The sequence below is a fragment of the Lonchura striata genome, chromosome 12 (assembly GCF_046129695.1).
Source record: "Lonchura striata isolate bLonStr1 chromosome 12, bLonStr1.mat, whole genome shotgun sequence".
In the NCBI taxonomy this organism is placed as follows: Eukaryota; Metazoa; Chordata; class Aves; order Passeriformes; family Estrildidae; genus Lonchura; species Lonchura striata.
The window spans coordinates 13,580,588-13,595,414 of record NC_134614.1 but is presented as its reverse complement, the minus strand read 5'-3'; the positions used below and the strand labels follow the sequence as shown (position 1 = coordinate 13,595,414).

Below are 14,827 nucleotides of genomic sequence, written 5' to 3'. Positions count from 1 at the left end.
CCAGAAGAATGTTTCTTGCCAGAGATGGAAGTATCAGCAGCACAGCTAACTCTAACACTGTGTTCAGATGACTGTAACACACTCTCTTCAACATGCCTTGTTCCTGTATCTGAAGCACTGGTGTCCAGAAAGGTTTTTTGCAATTGCTTTGCAAAGGTTTATCTAGGACTGAAAGCTTTAAATTGTTTTGGAAGCATCACAAGTATGTCAGGAAATATCTCCAGACAAGCAGGCCTGTTGGGCAGATAGACAGTGTCACAGAGGGGTGAAAATCACAATTACTGCAGGCATGATGCAGAAAGAAACTTTCCCTTGAAGTTTGGATTTTGTAACAGATGAATGCTCTACAGCCTTGGACAAGGAGGCTCTGTGGAGAGAACAAACACTAGCAAGCAGCATCAAGGCAACTTCATCTCTTCCTCCAGTGTGCCACAGTTCTGAAAAGGATTGGCTTCCCACTGACAGAGGAGCTCATCCATCATTCACTAACTTGCAAAGAAGGGCTACTCAAAGCAGTCTTGCTTGCTTGGGAGCAACTCTTCCACTTGAATGGGACCACTGCCACCACAATAACCCCTGCACGGTGCCCACACAGACACATTCAGCTGAGTGATGAAGGTTTTAAATCCCACTAGTCCTCAAAGAATACAGCCCCAAAACCTGCAACAAAAATACCTGATGGATGGTGTGTGGAGACTGCAAACAGCAGGAAACCATCTTGTGCAGACTATGATCAACAAAGAGCAAAACAAATCTTTGGTTTCCCCAGTTTGTCATGAAGGCTTTGGCATCGCTGATAAAATTTCCCAAGTTATAGCCAAGTTGTCAGAGAATGGATCTAACATTAGTATGGAAGTTATGGAAGTCAGGGCTACTCTGGAACTTCCTGGGAGTCTGAAAGCACTTGACCACTGACCTTGTGCTTCTAACCAGCTGCTGCTATCGACAGCAATTTTTGTGGATCTGTTTCAATCTAACTTCAGCAGCAAAACACATAGTTTAAAAATTGGAAATAAACTTCTTTCTGTCTAAGACTGCTTGGTCATCAGTCTCCTGGAATTAATCTGAGTAAGAATTTCCACTTCCCACTTGCCAACAGTGCTACAAATCTTTTGTGAAAGAATCTGGCATTAAAACAGCCACATGTATCACAACAGTCATCCCCAAGCAACTATTTTCCATACTAGATAAGCCTGACTGAATACAGGCTACAGCTCTTGGGAAAATGCTGCCTAGCACACCATACAGAGAATACAGAACTAAAGAAATGCTTGATCCATATAGTCCCACTAATTTAAACCTAAAGAGAAATAATTTTTGAAAAGAAAGAGAGAGAATACAAAGAGTAAAATTTTGATAGCAGAGTCTAATGAGACTTTTCAGATAGACCCACTCAAAGACCTCATCAGAGCATCAGGTCAGCTGTCTCATTCCTTACCAGCTAACTCTTATAATATTTTATTGTAAAAAAATTTTTAGACTATTTTTAAGCACTTTAAGGCAAACCAGATTTTAAAACAAGACTGTAGCAAGACCACATTTTAGAAGAAACAAATTGTCAAATAATTCAACTTTAGAAACTGTAGAAGTCATACTGACTTCTTTCCCTCTTTTACGGAAGTTGCTTTGAAAATCACCTGTAAAACATACATATTTAGATTAACTTTACCTGTAAATAGATCTGAATTCAGAATCATCAAGCACGAAACTAGACTCAAAAGAAATTATGCTTCACTGTAACAATGTCAAAATCCCCAAACAAACAAAAACCAGAAAATCATTAAAAAAAAATGCACAGGGACTGGGTGTTGAACTGTTAGAAAACAGACTGCTTATGAGAAGAAAAATACAGTCAGAAGTCCTGCTTCCAGATCAGGGCAATTGGATACAAGAACTTCAGAGGTAAAGATGATATAGCATATGGACTAAAAGAAGAGCCCTGAAGCACAGCCAAGTGAATCTTAAACTTATTTCTGCTCATTTTCTTCAAAAATTATAAACCTGTGGAGGTTTGGGCTTTATAGGGACTACAAAGAGCAGACAGAGAGAAGAATTTGTTCCTGTGGGTTAATAAGTGCTCACAACACACCAGGCTGTGGGGAGCATCAGAGCTTCATGAAGTGCTGAGCCACAGAGTAAATAAAGAATTTATGCCTCCAGTTTCGTAAATATCAGGTACAGGCAGCAGACATTTCCATTTTAAGTAGGCCAGTATTTACTCTGGAACATGCCTCATATATTAAGATGGTGGTTTGTGTCCTTTCAGGCAGCTCTATATTTTTAGTTTATCCACCAGTGAACTCTTGAGGATACGAGGCATTATGTAGAGACCCAAGATTCACCAGAACCTACAACTGCTGCCTTGAAAATCGAAACAATAACTTCATAATTAGAAGCAAGATATGGATCCTCTTCACCTTTGCAAATACCAGGTCAGGGTATGCCTGGGTACAGTTAATCCACTGCTCCTCTGTATTTATGACTAAATAAACAGCAGCTGCCTGCAGCTTGCAGCTCTCCCCCAACTCCCTTGTGGGGGCCATTTATTGAATCATAAACTCCTCTGATAGTGTTATCATCACAGCATTTGCACAAATACAGGTTGAAAGAGAGAAAGATTTTAAAAAAGAGAGAATTTCCTTTATAGAGAAGGCAAGACAAACCATTCACAGATATGCTTGCTGTGAGCAAGGACCGACAAAAGAGAGGCAGGACGGCTGTGTACCTGGATGAGGATGGCTGGGCACAGCATCCTCCAGACAGGAAACACACAGATTTATCTGAAACTACAAACCTGAACTCCAGAAAGCTCAAACAACCCTAAAACCTTTCAAGTTAGATATATTGTATTTCGAGCAGCATACCATGCGATAGATCTCCTCAATGAGGCTTCAACAGCCGAGACCTACCTCTGCAGAATCCCAGGGGCAGGAGAAAGCCTGGCATTTCTAGAGTACAGATACAGACATTGCTACACCTGGTCCAAACTTCCTTTCTCCAGCCACACACACTGACTGCTCCTCTCTATCCCAATAAGTACACAGCCTGTCTATAAAGTACTCTGAAATCCACCAGAATGGAAACAACACTTTAGCAAAAGCCTGATGATCCTGCATGATCAGATACCTGCAGTGCAGCCCGTGGCACCCAACTCTGTTTCTCTCAAGCAGAGAGAGATCCAAGTTGCAGAAATTAAAGCTCCCAGCAGGATCAAGAGCGCTTGAGCAAAACTGCTCCAACAGGATGGGAACTGCAGAAATACCTGCAGCATCCTCTCAGCAATCTAAGTCCCAGCCCACAGATTAGAGACAAACTTCCAGCAGAAGTGTAATGCTTTGCTTTGCGTGCCAGAAGGGAACTGGGCTTTCACTTGGAAATGTAAACACAATAAATTGACCATATTCCTTTTTATTATAGTCAAGGGCAAAGCAGAATATAGACGACTCAGGGTTATGTTAAAAGCCTCCCTTCACTGGAATTCAGTCAATCAGTATTTAGCAAGGGCTTGTTTGCACACAGCAGAGTGACTCACAGTAAATGTGTGTGAATTTTCCCTGCACTTTCATTACAAACCCTGAATGTTCATATACAGAGAAACTCACTGGTTTATTGCATCGTAATTTCCTTACATAGACAAGCCCTAAAGCCTTGACAGAAGTATGTTTACCTCTCTGTTATGAATAGCAGATTTGTGAGAAGTTGGACACAGAAGAGGGAGGAAGAGTGCAGGATTATGAATGGCTCCTAGCTCAATGTATACAGCTCCTATTGACAAGGGAAAACACATGTCTGAGTACACAGCTCCTGCTAGCTTGGTTTGGCCAGAAGCTAGTGCACAAAAATCTCACCTTGGTCCTTCTGTGGAAGACAGGCACCTAGAGACAGTAAGTATTCCTCCTGAAAAGGAGGAATACATGCTCTTCAATAACAGACATTTTTCTGCACACAGTTGCAGGAAGCAGGTTCTGTTTGAAATCTCAAATCACATTAATATATGGTCACCAGAGGCCTCATTTTCCAAGTGGCAGCTGGCTGGAGATTCCCTGGTATAGCCACCAATTACATAACAAAGTAACCAACTAAAATTTGCCTTCAACTCACATTTGTCTATTGGTGTGAACAGAATGCAAGGGCAGCAGAATGGGTCACAAACACTCTGAAAACCTTGCATGTGAGTGCATATCTGCACAGGGGAGGGAAGCAATTAACTAATAGTACTCAGACTTTTTAAAACAAAATCATTTGTTTTCCCCTTCCATCTGGACCCAAACTAAGAAATTACGCAGATTTCCACTGCCCACTCTCTTTTTCCTTCCACACCCCCTTCTCACTGGCACAAGATAAAACCATGGGGAAACAGCAGCAGCAATTTTCAATTCTCATTATCTAACGGCAGCAGTGGTTCTTGGTGAAACTCGCGGTCAATAAACTACAGGCAATTTTGAAAGACACAATGGGAACTGCCCCTCCTACAGCTGTCCCATTATCCCAGCTTTTATTAGATTTAAAGCCAGTGATTTTTATGCTGTAGCTCAAGTTCTGCAGAGCCATGGAAACAGACCACCAGAAAATATAAAACACTCCTAAATTAAACAGGAGCTATCACAGTAACTTCCTCTAAAGTCAGAGAACTTCCACTTAAGCAAAGCATGGGATGCAGCAAGGACCCCAGTGCCTAAAGGGGCTGATGAGTCAATGCTCCATGCAGTGATGCTGCACTGAGTCAATGGTGACGCGCCCAAAACTCAACATTTATAAAAGGAAAAGCTCATGAGCAAGTTAGGCAGGCCAAGTTGAAAGCATCCTGGTTACAAAGGTGGCCAACCAGAACAGGATCCTACTCCCATAACCATGAGCATACCAGAACAGGCACCAACTTTGTAGTCTATGCTCTGGATGTACCTCCCAAGAGGCAGAGGGAAATACTCATCTCTGGCTGGCAATTCAGCTGGCCTGTTTCGGATTACTCTTTAAAATCAGATGCAGCACACTCTACACATGCCTATTTCTCTCTGTTGACTACAAGAGATGGCCCAATAGCCAGAAAATATACAAAACTGCTATATCTCTACCATGCACCACAATAAAGTAACCTCTCCTAGGAAGAGGAGCTGTACACAAAAGCAATAGAAAATCAATTTTAAAACTCATCAAATTATTACCTAATATATTTGTTCATGGGGCAGAAATAACTGAGGGTGTGTCTCAGCTCCTGGCTCAGAAATGAGCACAACAACAGGCAAAGGGAAATGGGTGTCCAAAGGAATGGTCTCAAACAAACACAGTAAGGGGGAAGAGGCAAAGAATTATTCTCATCCACTGTAAGCTGTAATTTTCAGTCTAGAAATCTAGAGCTGGCTTTCTCTGAGCCTAATGTATACCATGCCCTGCAGACATTTTTACCAGCCATCAAAGGGAGCTTGCAGAGAAGCAGATGCTTCATTAAAGAATATTCAGCAAGCCTTATAAAATCCTTAGTAAAAAGCAAGTGAACAAATCACCACCATGCAAGTGAGATGAAGTCACACATCCAACTTTGATTACGTTTCCTCCTGCACTGGAAACCAAATTGTGTTTAAAAACAATGAAAAGGGTAAAAAATACCAAAGAAATTAAGAGATTCTGGCCTTTCTTTCCCACATTCCTCCAACCTGAATTTCCTGAAAGAGGAATGCGTGAGACAAAGCCATTTGGTATAAGATGCTAATTTAAACTTAAAGAAAAATAACAGCTTAAAAAGGGGAAGGGAGGAGGGAGTTTTAATCCTACATGATAAAACAACAGCTTGTGATTGCTACATGTATCTCAGGAGTCAGAAGAGTCAGTAACAGCAGTGAGGCAAATTGTCAGGGAATTGAGCTGTCCTGGGACAAAAGGAAACTACAGAAGACACATTGCCTTACAAAGGTTGTATTTGAATTTGTACTTGCAGAAGCCTCTAGTGCCTACCTCTAGCTGCAAGGTGTTAGTTACCTATTCCTTAGTCTCTCAAGCCCCTTCTTAAAGCATAGCAAGATTTTCTGCCACATTGTAATAATCCACAACAAAATAATGTCCTACACACTTCTCCTTCCAGGTAGTTTATAATAAGAGTGGGAAAAAATATTCTGAAGTTCATTGAAGACTCTGGGAATGAAGACAACCAGACAACCCCCAGTTTCTGGTTTATAAAGAAAACCTACCAAAACCTCCACCAAATCCAAAAAAGATCCAAGTTATTAGGATCTTTCACTGCCCTCTGCTGTTACCAGTCATTTAGCTTCCAATTTACTCTTTAATAATGTTGGGCTGGGGCTCAGGGCTGGCAGCATCCCAGCCCCTTTCTCAGGCGGGTTGGAGCCGAAGCTTGCAAATATGCTGAAGTTTAATGCAATCTGTCTTCTTTGGTAATCACATTCCGCCTGCACTGCATGCAATAAAGATGTATTGGTAAATGCATTTGCTAAAGATATACTCCACTGAAAAGGCTACAAGCCTGATTTAGAGGAGGCAAGGAGGATAACAGAGGCTGGCAATATATGCACCAATGCTCTGCACACAGCAACCAGGGGCACGGATTGTGCAGCAGCAGCACAGGCACCACTCTACTTTAAAGCTGAGGAAGAAAAAGAAACCACATGTTTTGGGAGCTGGGGACTTTAGAGATATCAGAGAAAAGCCCTTTCCCTGGCAGCTTTAACCTTGCTGATTTGCAGACATACAAAGACCTTCTTTGTAAACAGGAAGGAAAAAAATTCCACTAGGACTAGCAACAACATTTGGTCTAATATATCCTGACAATTTTCCCATCTCCTTCTGTCGGGCTTCTTCTGGGAGCTGGCTGGCAGCTTGTTTCACGTTATACTTAAATCAGGCATACAGCCTCTCCTCACAATGCTAATGCAGAGAAAGACTGCTTCCATGAAATATCCACCTCTCCCCCACCTTTTGCTTTAATAACCCCATGAGTAAAGTCTCAATTTTCTATTACCATCCTTTTCCCTACATGCACTTTACTGTATTCTCAGCACCTTTGGAGAATTTTCTACTCGCAGAAAAACCCAAAAAACAAACCAGAAAAATCTGCCCTTGAGGGACACCTGACCAACTGAATTCTCTCATGGTCCAGGACCATACCCTAGTTGCAATGTCCAAATACTTCATTTTCTTTTCCCCTTCACTTGTTTCAATAGCCAGAAATTCTTCCAAGGTACTGAGCAGCCACTGTCCTAAGGCATCAACAGAATCTACTGGGACTCTGCATCTCAGAAGGAAGAGCCATAAGGCTTCCTGGCCTCCCACACAAGATGAAGAGTTTTTAGGAGTATGGAATTTTCTTAACAGACAGCAGCTTTACCCAGTATAAAATCTTTCCCCATGCAGCAATGAAAAGAAGCAAGACATCCAACTGCAAAGTCCCACAACAGGAGATGTTTAGAGCCTGTTGAAAATGTTGCAGACATTGCCAAGGTGGATTTACTTACTGTTTGCAGTATACAACATCCGCGAAGGTAAAACTAGGGAAAATCATTGACTTTGAAACCTGGGAGCACTGGTTCTACTGTTGTGGTGGCAGCTTGGTACAACAGGACTCGCTGACAGGAATGAAGTTGGGATACACTGTGTGACTGGGAAATGTGGAATGAATGTGGGAAAATGGATCCCAAGGAAGATTTGTCTCCTATGAAGATTGCAATTTGACTAACAGATACCACAGCTCTCAAAAACACTTCTCAGAAGAAAGCAACATGCAAAACAAGACAGCAAAGCCAGCCAGTACAACAGAGAAGCTTTTGTTACCTTCCGAGCTGCACTAACACAGCGCTGATATTCCTTTGCCAGCTCCGAGCATTTGAGCACTTCACGTTTGTTTTCTTGGTAGCACTTCAGAATTTCAGACTGCAAGTTTGCACAGATAGGATCAGCATTCCTCCTCCTGCAGGGAAAACAAGCACAGAATGATGTGAGGAGTTCTCAACCACTTACTACCACTTTTCCATCAACACACATACTAATTTTATGCCAGAGTCATATAGTCCTAATAGAGAAACTGGTGGCAGCAGCAATCACAAATTTGGGTCAAATGACCAACAGTGTCTTTCAATTGAAAATCCAGGGTACTTAGCAAAAGAAGGAACACAATCTTTCTTAGCTGGTGTAGAAGGCTGTTTCACCCTTATTAAAACATCATCCCTTCGCAGTCAGGAGGAAAAAAAATCCCAAAGTCCAAGAGTTTCAATGATTTTCTCAACTCACACTGGAAATCTTTGGCAGAACTCAAGAATCCTGGCTGGGCCTGGATTCTACTAGATCTGTAACAGTCTGACAAGGAACTGAACAGACTTGTTGAATAAGCCACCTCGATCTATTGAATTCTCATCTATTTAAAGACTCCAAGAAATCCGGCATGGTTGGAAGCACTGCAATTCTCCTAGTGACTAGAAAAAAAAAACCAGCAAGACCAGATATCTGCTTCTTTGTATTTCTGCAGAAATTAGTATTCATACTCAGTAAATGGCATTGACAGCTACCCAGGAACAATTAAGGATGATGTTCCTTTACTCTAATGTGCATGTGTACATATGGCACATCATCAGCAACAGTACCAATAAAGGGGAAGGTCGTTGTAAAACAATCCCAGCAACAATGGCACAAACACAGTAATGACAGTGACATCAGCTGCACAGACAGGCAGACACACATTGCAGGCATTCACAGCACCATGGCCATGGTATGTTTTACCAGAGAGTAAGAGAACATATGCTTAGGTGTAGCAATCCTCAGATGTCGTCTCCTAAACCATAAATCCATTTAATTCCTCATATTTCCTGCTCCAATATGCTTAGAGATCTGTACCCAAATATCAAACACACCTCTTCTTTCCAAAGCACTTGATGCTGCAGGCAGATATTAATGCCATGCTATGATGTTTTCATCTCCACAGTAACAACAGGCACTCATTCAGCAAAAGGGCTTCATGGCAAGGCAGAGAGAGGGGAAACATGACCTGTCCCTGGGCATGTCACAGTCTTTCAGGTGAAACAGATTTCTAAGAAACAGGAAATCTTAAACCAAGATCTAAACACTTTTGGAGAGCTCAGATATGAGTTTCCAAATCATGCACATCTGTGTAAGGTGCTCAGGAAAGAAGTGGAAGGACCAAAAGAAGAACAATTTTGTCTTTTCCATATCAGCAACCTGGGTGCACTCTCACAATAATTTGGTTGAGATATACTCTAATTGATATTCAGTCCTCAGTCCTACTGCCAACATCCATGGACAGAGTAGGAATTTACCAGTATGACAGCCACACTAAAACACTGAGATTTGATCAGAAGCCAACAAAGATACTATACAGACTTCTTTTTCTACCTCTTCATTAATCTCACAGCTTTTAGAAGAAACTTATTCCATGCTCAGTCCCTAAGGGTTAGTGTTCATTTTTAATTTCTATGTTATATAGCAAATCACCTTTTAAAGCCTCAAAAATCCATATTCCAGAAAAAAAAAAATCTTCAAATTTTGGGATAGAAAAGAACCCAGAGAGAGCTTCAGAAACTCATAATGTTGGCATTTTGCTTTGTCACTAACTTTAATATCACTCTAATCAAATCAGTGAGACTGTGGAAATGATACCAAACAATACCAGGTCAGGAAATACCACCAAATCCCTCAATTCATTGAAAAAGTTAAGACTTTTAAAATTAGTTTTTTTTTAAACTCAGTGATGTTAAACTGAAGGGCATTTTGTATTTTTCGTATAGAAACCTGGAAGAGCTAAAAGGTACAGCATACCACAAACCAGTTTGCATTCATCTGAACTGAACAACATCCTAGAAATATTTAGAGGTTGTCATTGTCAGCAGAGAGAGCTACAGGAATTATTTTGCTTTAGATCACTGTCCTTCCTATGGTATCAGTCTTCACTGCCTAGAATAATTATGAAGTTAGGACTGGTCTCTGGGCTCAGACAGTGCTGCAAAGTCTGTGGCCCTCTTCCTTTACAGACCCCTTGTGCACAACCCACAGGGCTACTTAAAAGCCACACAGTGGTGAGCAAGAAGCCACAAAAAGAGTATTGTTGCCTAAAGCCTACCAGAAGCAGGGGATCAATCAGCACAGACCAGTATGCATTGCCCAGGAAGTATTTAAACCAGCATTCCTACACATCACTTCCCACAACACAGGGAGGATTTATTTAGTATTGTGTACCCAAAATCATAACAAGATTTTTCTCCTATATTTCTTCAAAATAAAACCTCAAGCTGTGGTTATGCATCAATTGTACCAGCTTCCCAAAACAGATTTAGAGATGCTAATCAGCAAATTGCAAAGTTGGTTTAGGTGATTATCAATACAAGTTACTGTGGAATCTGGGAGTAGATAAATTATCCACAATCAGCAGATTAGTTCTGGTGCCCATCTGGACTGGAAAGAGGCACCTGAATGCTCTGGTGAACAGCTGCCTGAGATGCTTTCCTCTCTGCACAGCAACCACAATGTCTGCCCAGTCTGAATCAAGGGTGGCACTCTCCTCTCACATTAACACTCAGCTTCAGGTTACAACATTTCCTCGTTGGGGAAACTGCAGCCCTATACACATACAGCAGCTGCACCTTACAGGTGTCTGACTTCCCTCGTACATACCTGAGACAAAAAGGAATTAAACCAGCACCATCTGACTACAAACACATCTGTAGAACGCAATGACATTATGGGTTGAGTTCCAAAGGAGCTGGACTTTCATCAACTATCTCCTTTCACCCTAGCTCAAGGCTGTTGGCACTAACTAATCTTTAGAAAAATTCATCTTCTGGACACCCAATCACACTGCTCCTGATGTGTCATTGAGGGTTTTTACTATGATTTCTCATGAGAGAGAAGGAAAATGGTGGAAACGTGATGAGGATTGTATATACAACTAGCAGAAGCCTTGCATGCTTTGACCTTTCTCCTAAAGTGGGTCAAAGTTTTAAGCATATGTCACCACCAAATGAGGTAGACAGTTGGCCTCTGTCTAAAATAAAATATGCTGCAACTGCCACAACTATTATCAAAACAGGTGTAAGAGGCTCATTTACAGCAGCTAGGAAAAAGGCAGGAGAGAAAGGCTGGGCTTGGAAGTTACAGCACAGTATCTGCAGATGGAAGTATGGAAGACAAGCTCTGACAATACTTTTGAAATAAATACATGCAGGACATACAGAATATGAAAGATTAAATCAATAAAATACACTCATCTGTTTAAAGGAGGAGGAAAGAAGAAAGTATGACAGGTTGGAAAAAGTAAAAGATGGATTTAGAAATAAAATTCATTAGCAGTGCCTCCCCCATCACAGAGAGGAAAGAAACCTTTGCCTTTTCACTGTGCAAGGGGCAGGAAGGCTGCATACACATGAAATCCATGATTTCAGAACTTCCTCTCCCCCTCCCATGGAAAGATTTAAATCAGGCCTTTGTCTACAAAAGAAGGGAGAGGTTTTCTTAAAATGAAACAAAGGGCATCCTTCTCTCTACTATCCCTTGAGGTAAGACAAAATGAGCACAATCTTGCTGCATTTTGACACTGAGAGTTACCAAATCCTTTCTATCACTGCATATTCCCCTTACTTTATTTAATAAATGAAATCTCATCAACTTATCCTTCTTCTATTATCACTGCTGACATCAATCTGATAATATTGGCTTGGCGTGGAATCGTGCTATTATATGTCCTCTTGATATTTAATTTAAGAGAAACGTCTGCAGTGGGGTGAATATGTGAAGCAAGCTTTTTATTACTGGCAGCAGTAAGGACGCTGGGAGTGAATTAGACATTCATCTTAGTCAGGGCCAATCTAGTGGCTCAGAAGAGGTTTTCTTCTTAACCCTCTCCTAACTGTTCAATAGCAGCAGGTAACAGCTGCTTCAGTCAATAACTGAATTCATTTGTCTTGGCAAATTCATTCCCACATGGATATAAACCCCATGAAGAAGTACAAAGTGTCTGGGAGGTTAAAGCAAGGTACTTGGAGAATTTCTATCATAAGCACTGCACTAGAAAGAGAAGTGCCAGTCTCAATGGCCATCAATTAATCAAGAAGCAACAGTTTCCAAAGACAAACACCCAAACTCACTGCAAAAAGCAATTAAGGCCATATCATCAGGATACAGACCCAGAGGCAGAAGGTTTCAAACACAGCATTATGGCTACTACTTAGGTGCTGCTGACAGGTACCCTTTTTGAAAGAATTATAGACTCAGTATTGGAAAGCAAGGGAAAGCTGGAAGAGGTCTATGCATTTGCTGATCCTTCCACCCAGCTGAAGATCTGAGTACCCAAGCAGAGATACAATTTCAGTGTTTTAGGAACTGGCAGCTCTTTAGCCTAGTGCAAAATCAGTAACTCCACAGTGAGTAATACACCATCACTCGGCTTTACTGGGAAGAACAGCAATTCCAGATGGAGTTAAGAGCAAGATCTTCTTTTTACATTTTACTCTGGGAAACCATTCAAGCTGAACAGAAAAACTTAAGACACAGGTTGATGGTTTCTAAACCAGACACTTTGATACCTCTGCTCAGAAACTGATAAACAAAGATATGTAGGATCCCTCATATAAGCCAACTTAAAAGCTGGCTCCAGCACACAGCTGCAAGCAGTAACCTAAATGGGCCAGCAAGCTGGAATTTCATGCGGGCTACAGAATCCAGTGACTGGATCAGCTGCTTTCTGCTGCATTATTTGACTAAGACCAGTGTCTGAAGTAACTTGAGCAAACCACATCAGTCACCACAGCCACTACAGCAGAGACAGCCCCAGACACCAGCAATGAGATGCATGGGCAGCACTGCCAGTAAATCCTTGGGCACACAGCAGCAGTTTCTGCATGTTGGGAAGGAATCGGACACGTTGTATAGCTGCTTAGTATGTTTATATATCCAGGGTCCATTACACACGTTTCAGAATAAGCTCAGTGATGCTTTGGTCACATAAATGTAGTGTGCTGCCAGGCTGCACTGTACATACATAAAACCCAATAGGTGGTTAACTGACCTGTAAAACTGCATCCTCCCTTGGGTAGCAGTTGGCTCTGATGGCTTCTCTAACATGTCAGAAAAAAATTACTTCAGACAGATGCAATACACAGCACACAGAAAGGTTTCATTCTCTCTCATTATTGCTTCCTTGACATTTACAGCAGAAAATTAAACACAATTGAAGCATTTCATTCACATATAACAAACTCATCAGCACAGAACAAACACCCAGGCAAGCTAACTTTCAGCATAGGATGCTCCACTATCACAAAGCACTGTGCCCTCACTACAAGCTATGGGGTTCCCTGATCCTGCACATCAGCTTGATAACATGGTTTGAATGGAAGAGGTAAGAGCTGTGTTACAGCTGAGTGGCAAGGGAAATAAGAGATGGAAGAAGCTTAATAGATTATCCAAATGTCTAGTAAAAAATCAGTAATGTTTAAGCTACATAACCTAGCACAGTGTAAACAAACTGCATGTCTCATGAGGCTAAACTAATATGATCAGGATGGAAGTATTTCTGATCAGCCTCAAGTATTCAAAGCACTGCTCATCAGGCTTTGCCACTGATCCAGGTGGAACAGAAATCTTGCAGAAGTAACACACCAGTTTAGAGCAAGAGGGGACAGACTAAAAGAAAAGGTGAAACCTCATGACAATTTTCAGAAGAATAGGGGTGCTACCCCTAAATTTCAGCTGAAACTGCTGTATTCCTGTCTAAATCCTTCTTACATGTCTTGTCACTCTTTCAGCAGCACACTCCTGCACACCTGCAGTATTTCCCCTCTCTCTTTCTCCCCTTGACAGCTGCATTTTAATAACAGGTCACCCAACTCTGTTTTTCCATACATTGTTCATGAAGTGCCAAATGAATGAATATTTTAAAGTACTGTGAGTTTCTAGGTGACTCTGTGATCCTACAAAATTTGTCACTCAAGTACTTCCCAATCTCAGTTCCTGTTTTGACAGCTTGTTTGAAACTGCCACCCAATTCTCCGCTGGAGTTCATGCACTCACTGCACCCTTGTTCTTCCCAGGACAGATACCTCCTTTCCTTCCAATCACAGATATGCAGAAGCTGTTCTGAAATCATCTTCTGTGTAAGCAATTAGATTCTATCATGGAGAACAAAAGTTACCACAGAAGTCCAAGTCTCAAGTGTCAGCCACTTGCTGTGACACTGTATTGCATTCAGTAGAAACAGCCTGCCCCAACCACATTTCATTCACCAAACAAAACAATAAAAACAAAAAAAACCCAAACTCTAGAACATACAGATTGAGGTAGAAAGTGACTAAAATCTAGCAGTTTTCTGTATCAACCTCTAACTTCGGAAATCAACAACAACAACTTGATTTCCATAATGAAATTGATGCAAAGAGATGGTGTGACCCATGCAATGCTCGTTCCAGCTCTCCATCTGACTTACTCCAGTGTGCACAAACTCCCATGTGCTCCAACATGGTTTATCCTCACACACAAGTGGTCATTTCTCATTTGATCAATGGGTCATCCTGAAATACCTTCACTTATACTTCACTGTGGTATGCCAAGTGCAGTTTCAACCAAATTTAACTGGCTTCCCTAGACCCCATAAGCTGTAGGCACTGGGTTGTGGTGGTGGGCTGTAGGTCTCTGGGGGAGCAAAAGGGTAGCAATAAGCAAAAAACTGAACTAAAACATAAAATAATATTATCCTCATCCTACTGAACCTGCAAATGCAATAACTAATCACCCCTATTAGCATTATGCATGGCAGATGGCAAGTGGTTTAGAATAATGAGAGACTTTTCCACACAAGTGGATAATTCCAATGGACATTTGG

At 41.4% G+C, this 14,827-nt stretch overlaps 1 protein-coding gene across 2 annotated transcripts in view; it reads right to left on the bottom strand.

The window, feature by feature from the left end:
* CHCHD6 (coiled-coil-helix-coiled-coil-helix domain containing 6) overlaps nt 1-14,827 on the bottom strand; it is a 109,131-nt gene that overhangs the window by 29,053 nt on the left and 65,251 nt on the right. For both annotated transcript variants that reach the window (XM_021532034.3, XM_021532045.3), the window contains one exon: nt 7,780-7,915. In XM_021532034.3, the coding sequence (XP_021387709.2) occupies nt 7,780-7,915 (136 nt within the window). The remainder of the gene's footprint in view (nt 1-7,779; nt 7,916-14,827) is intronic.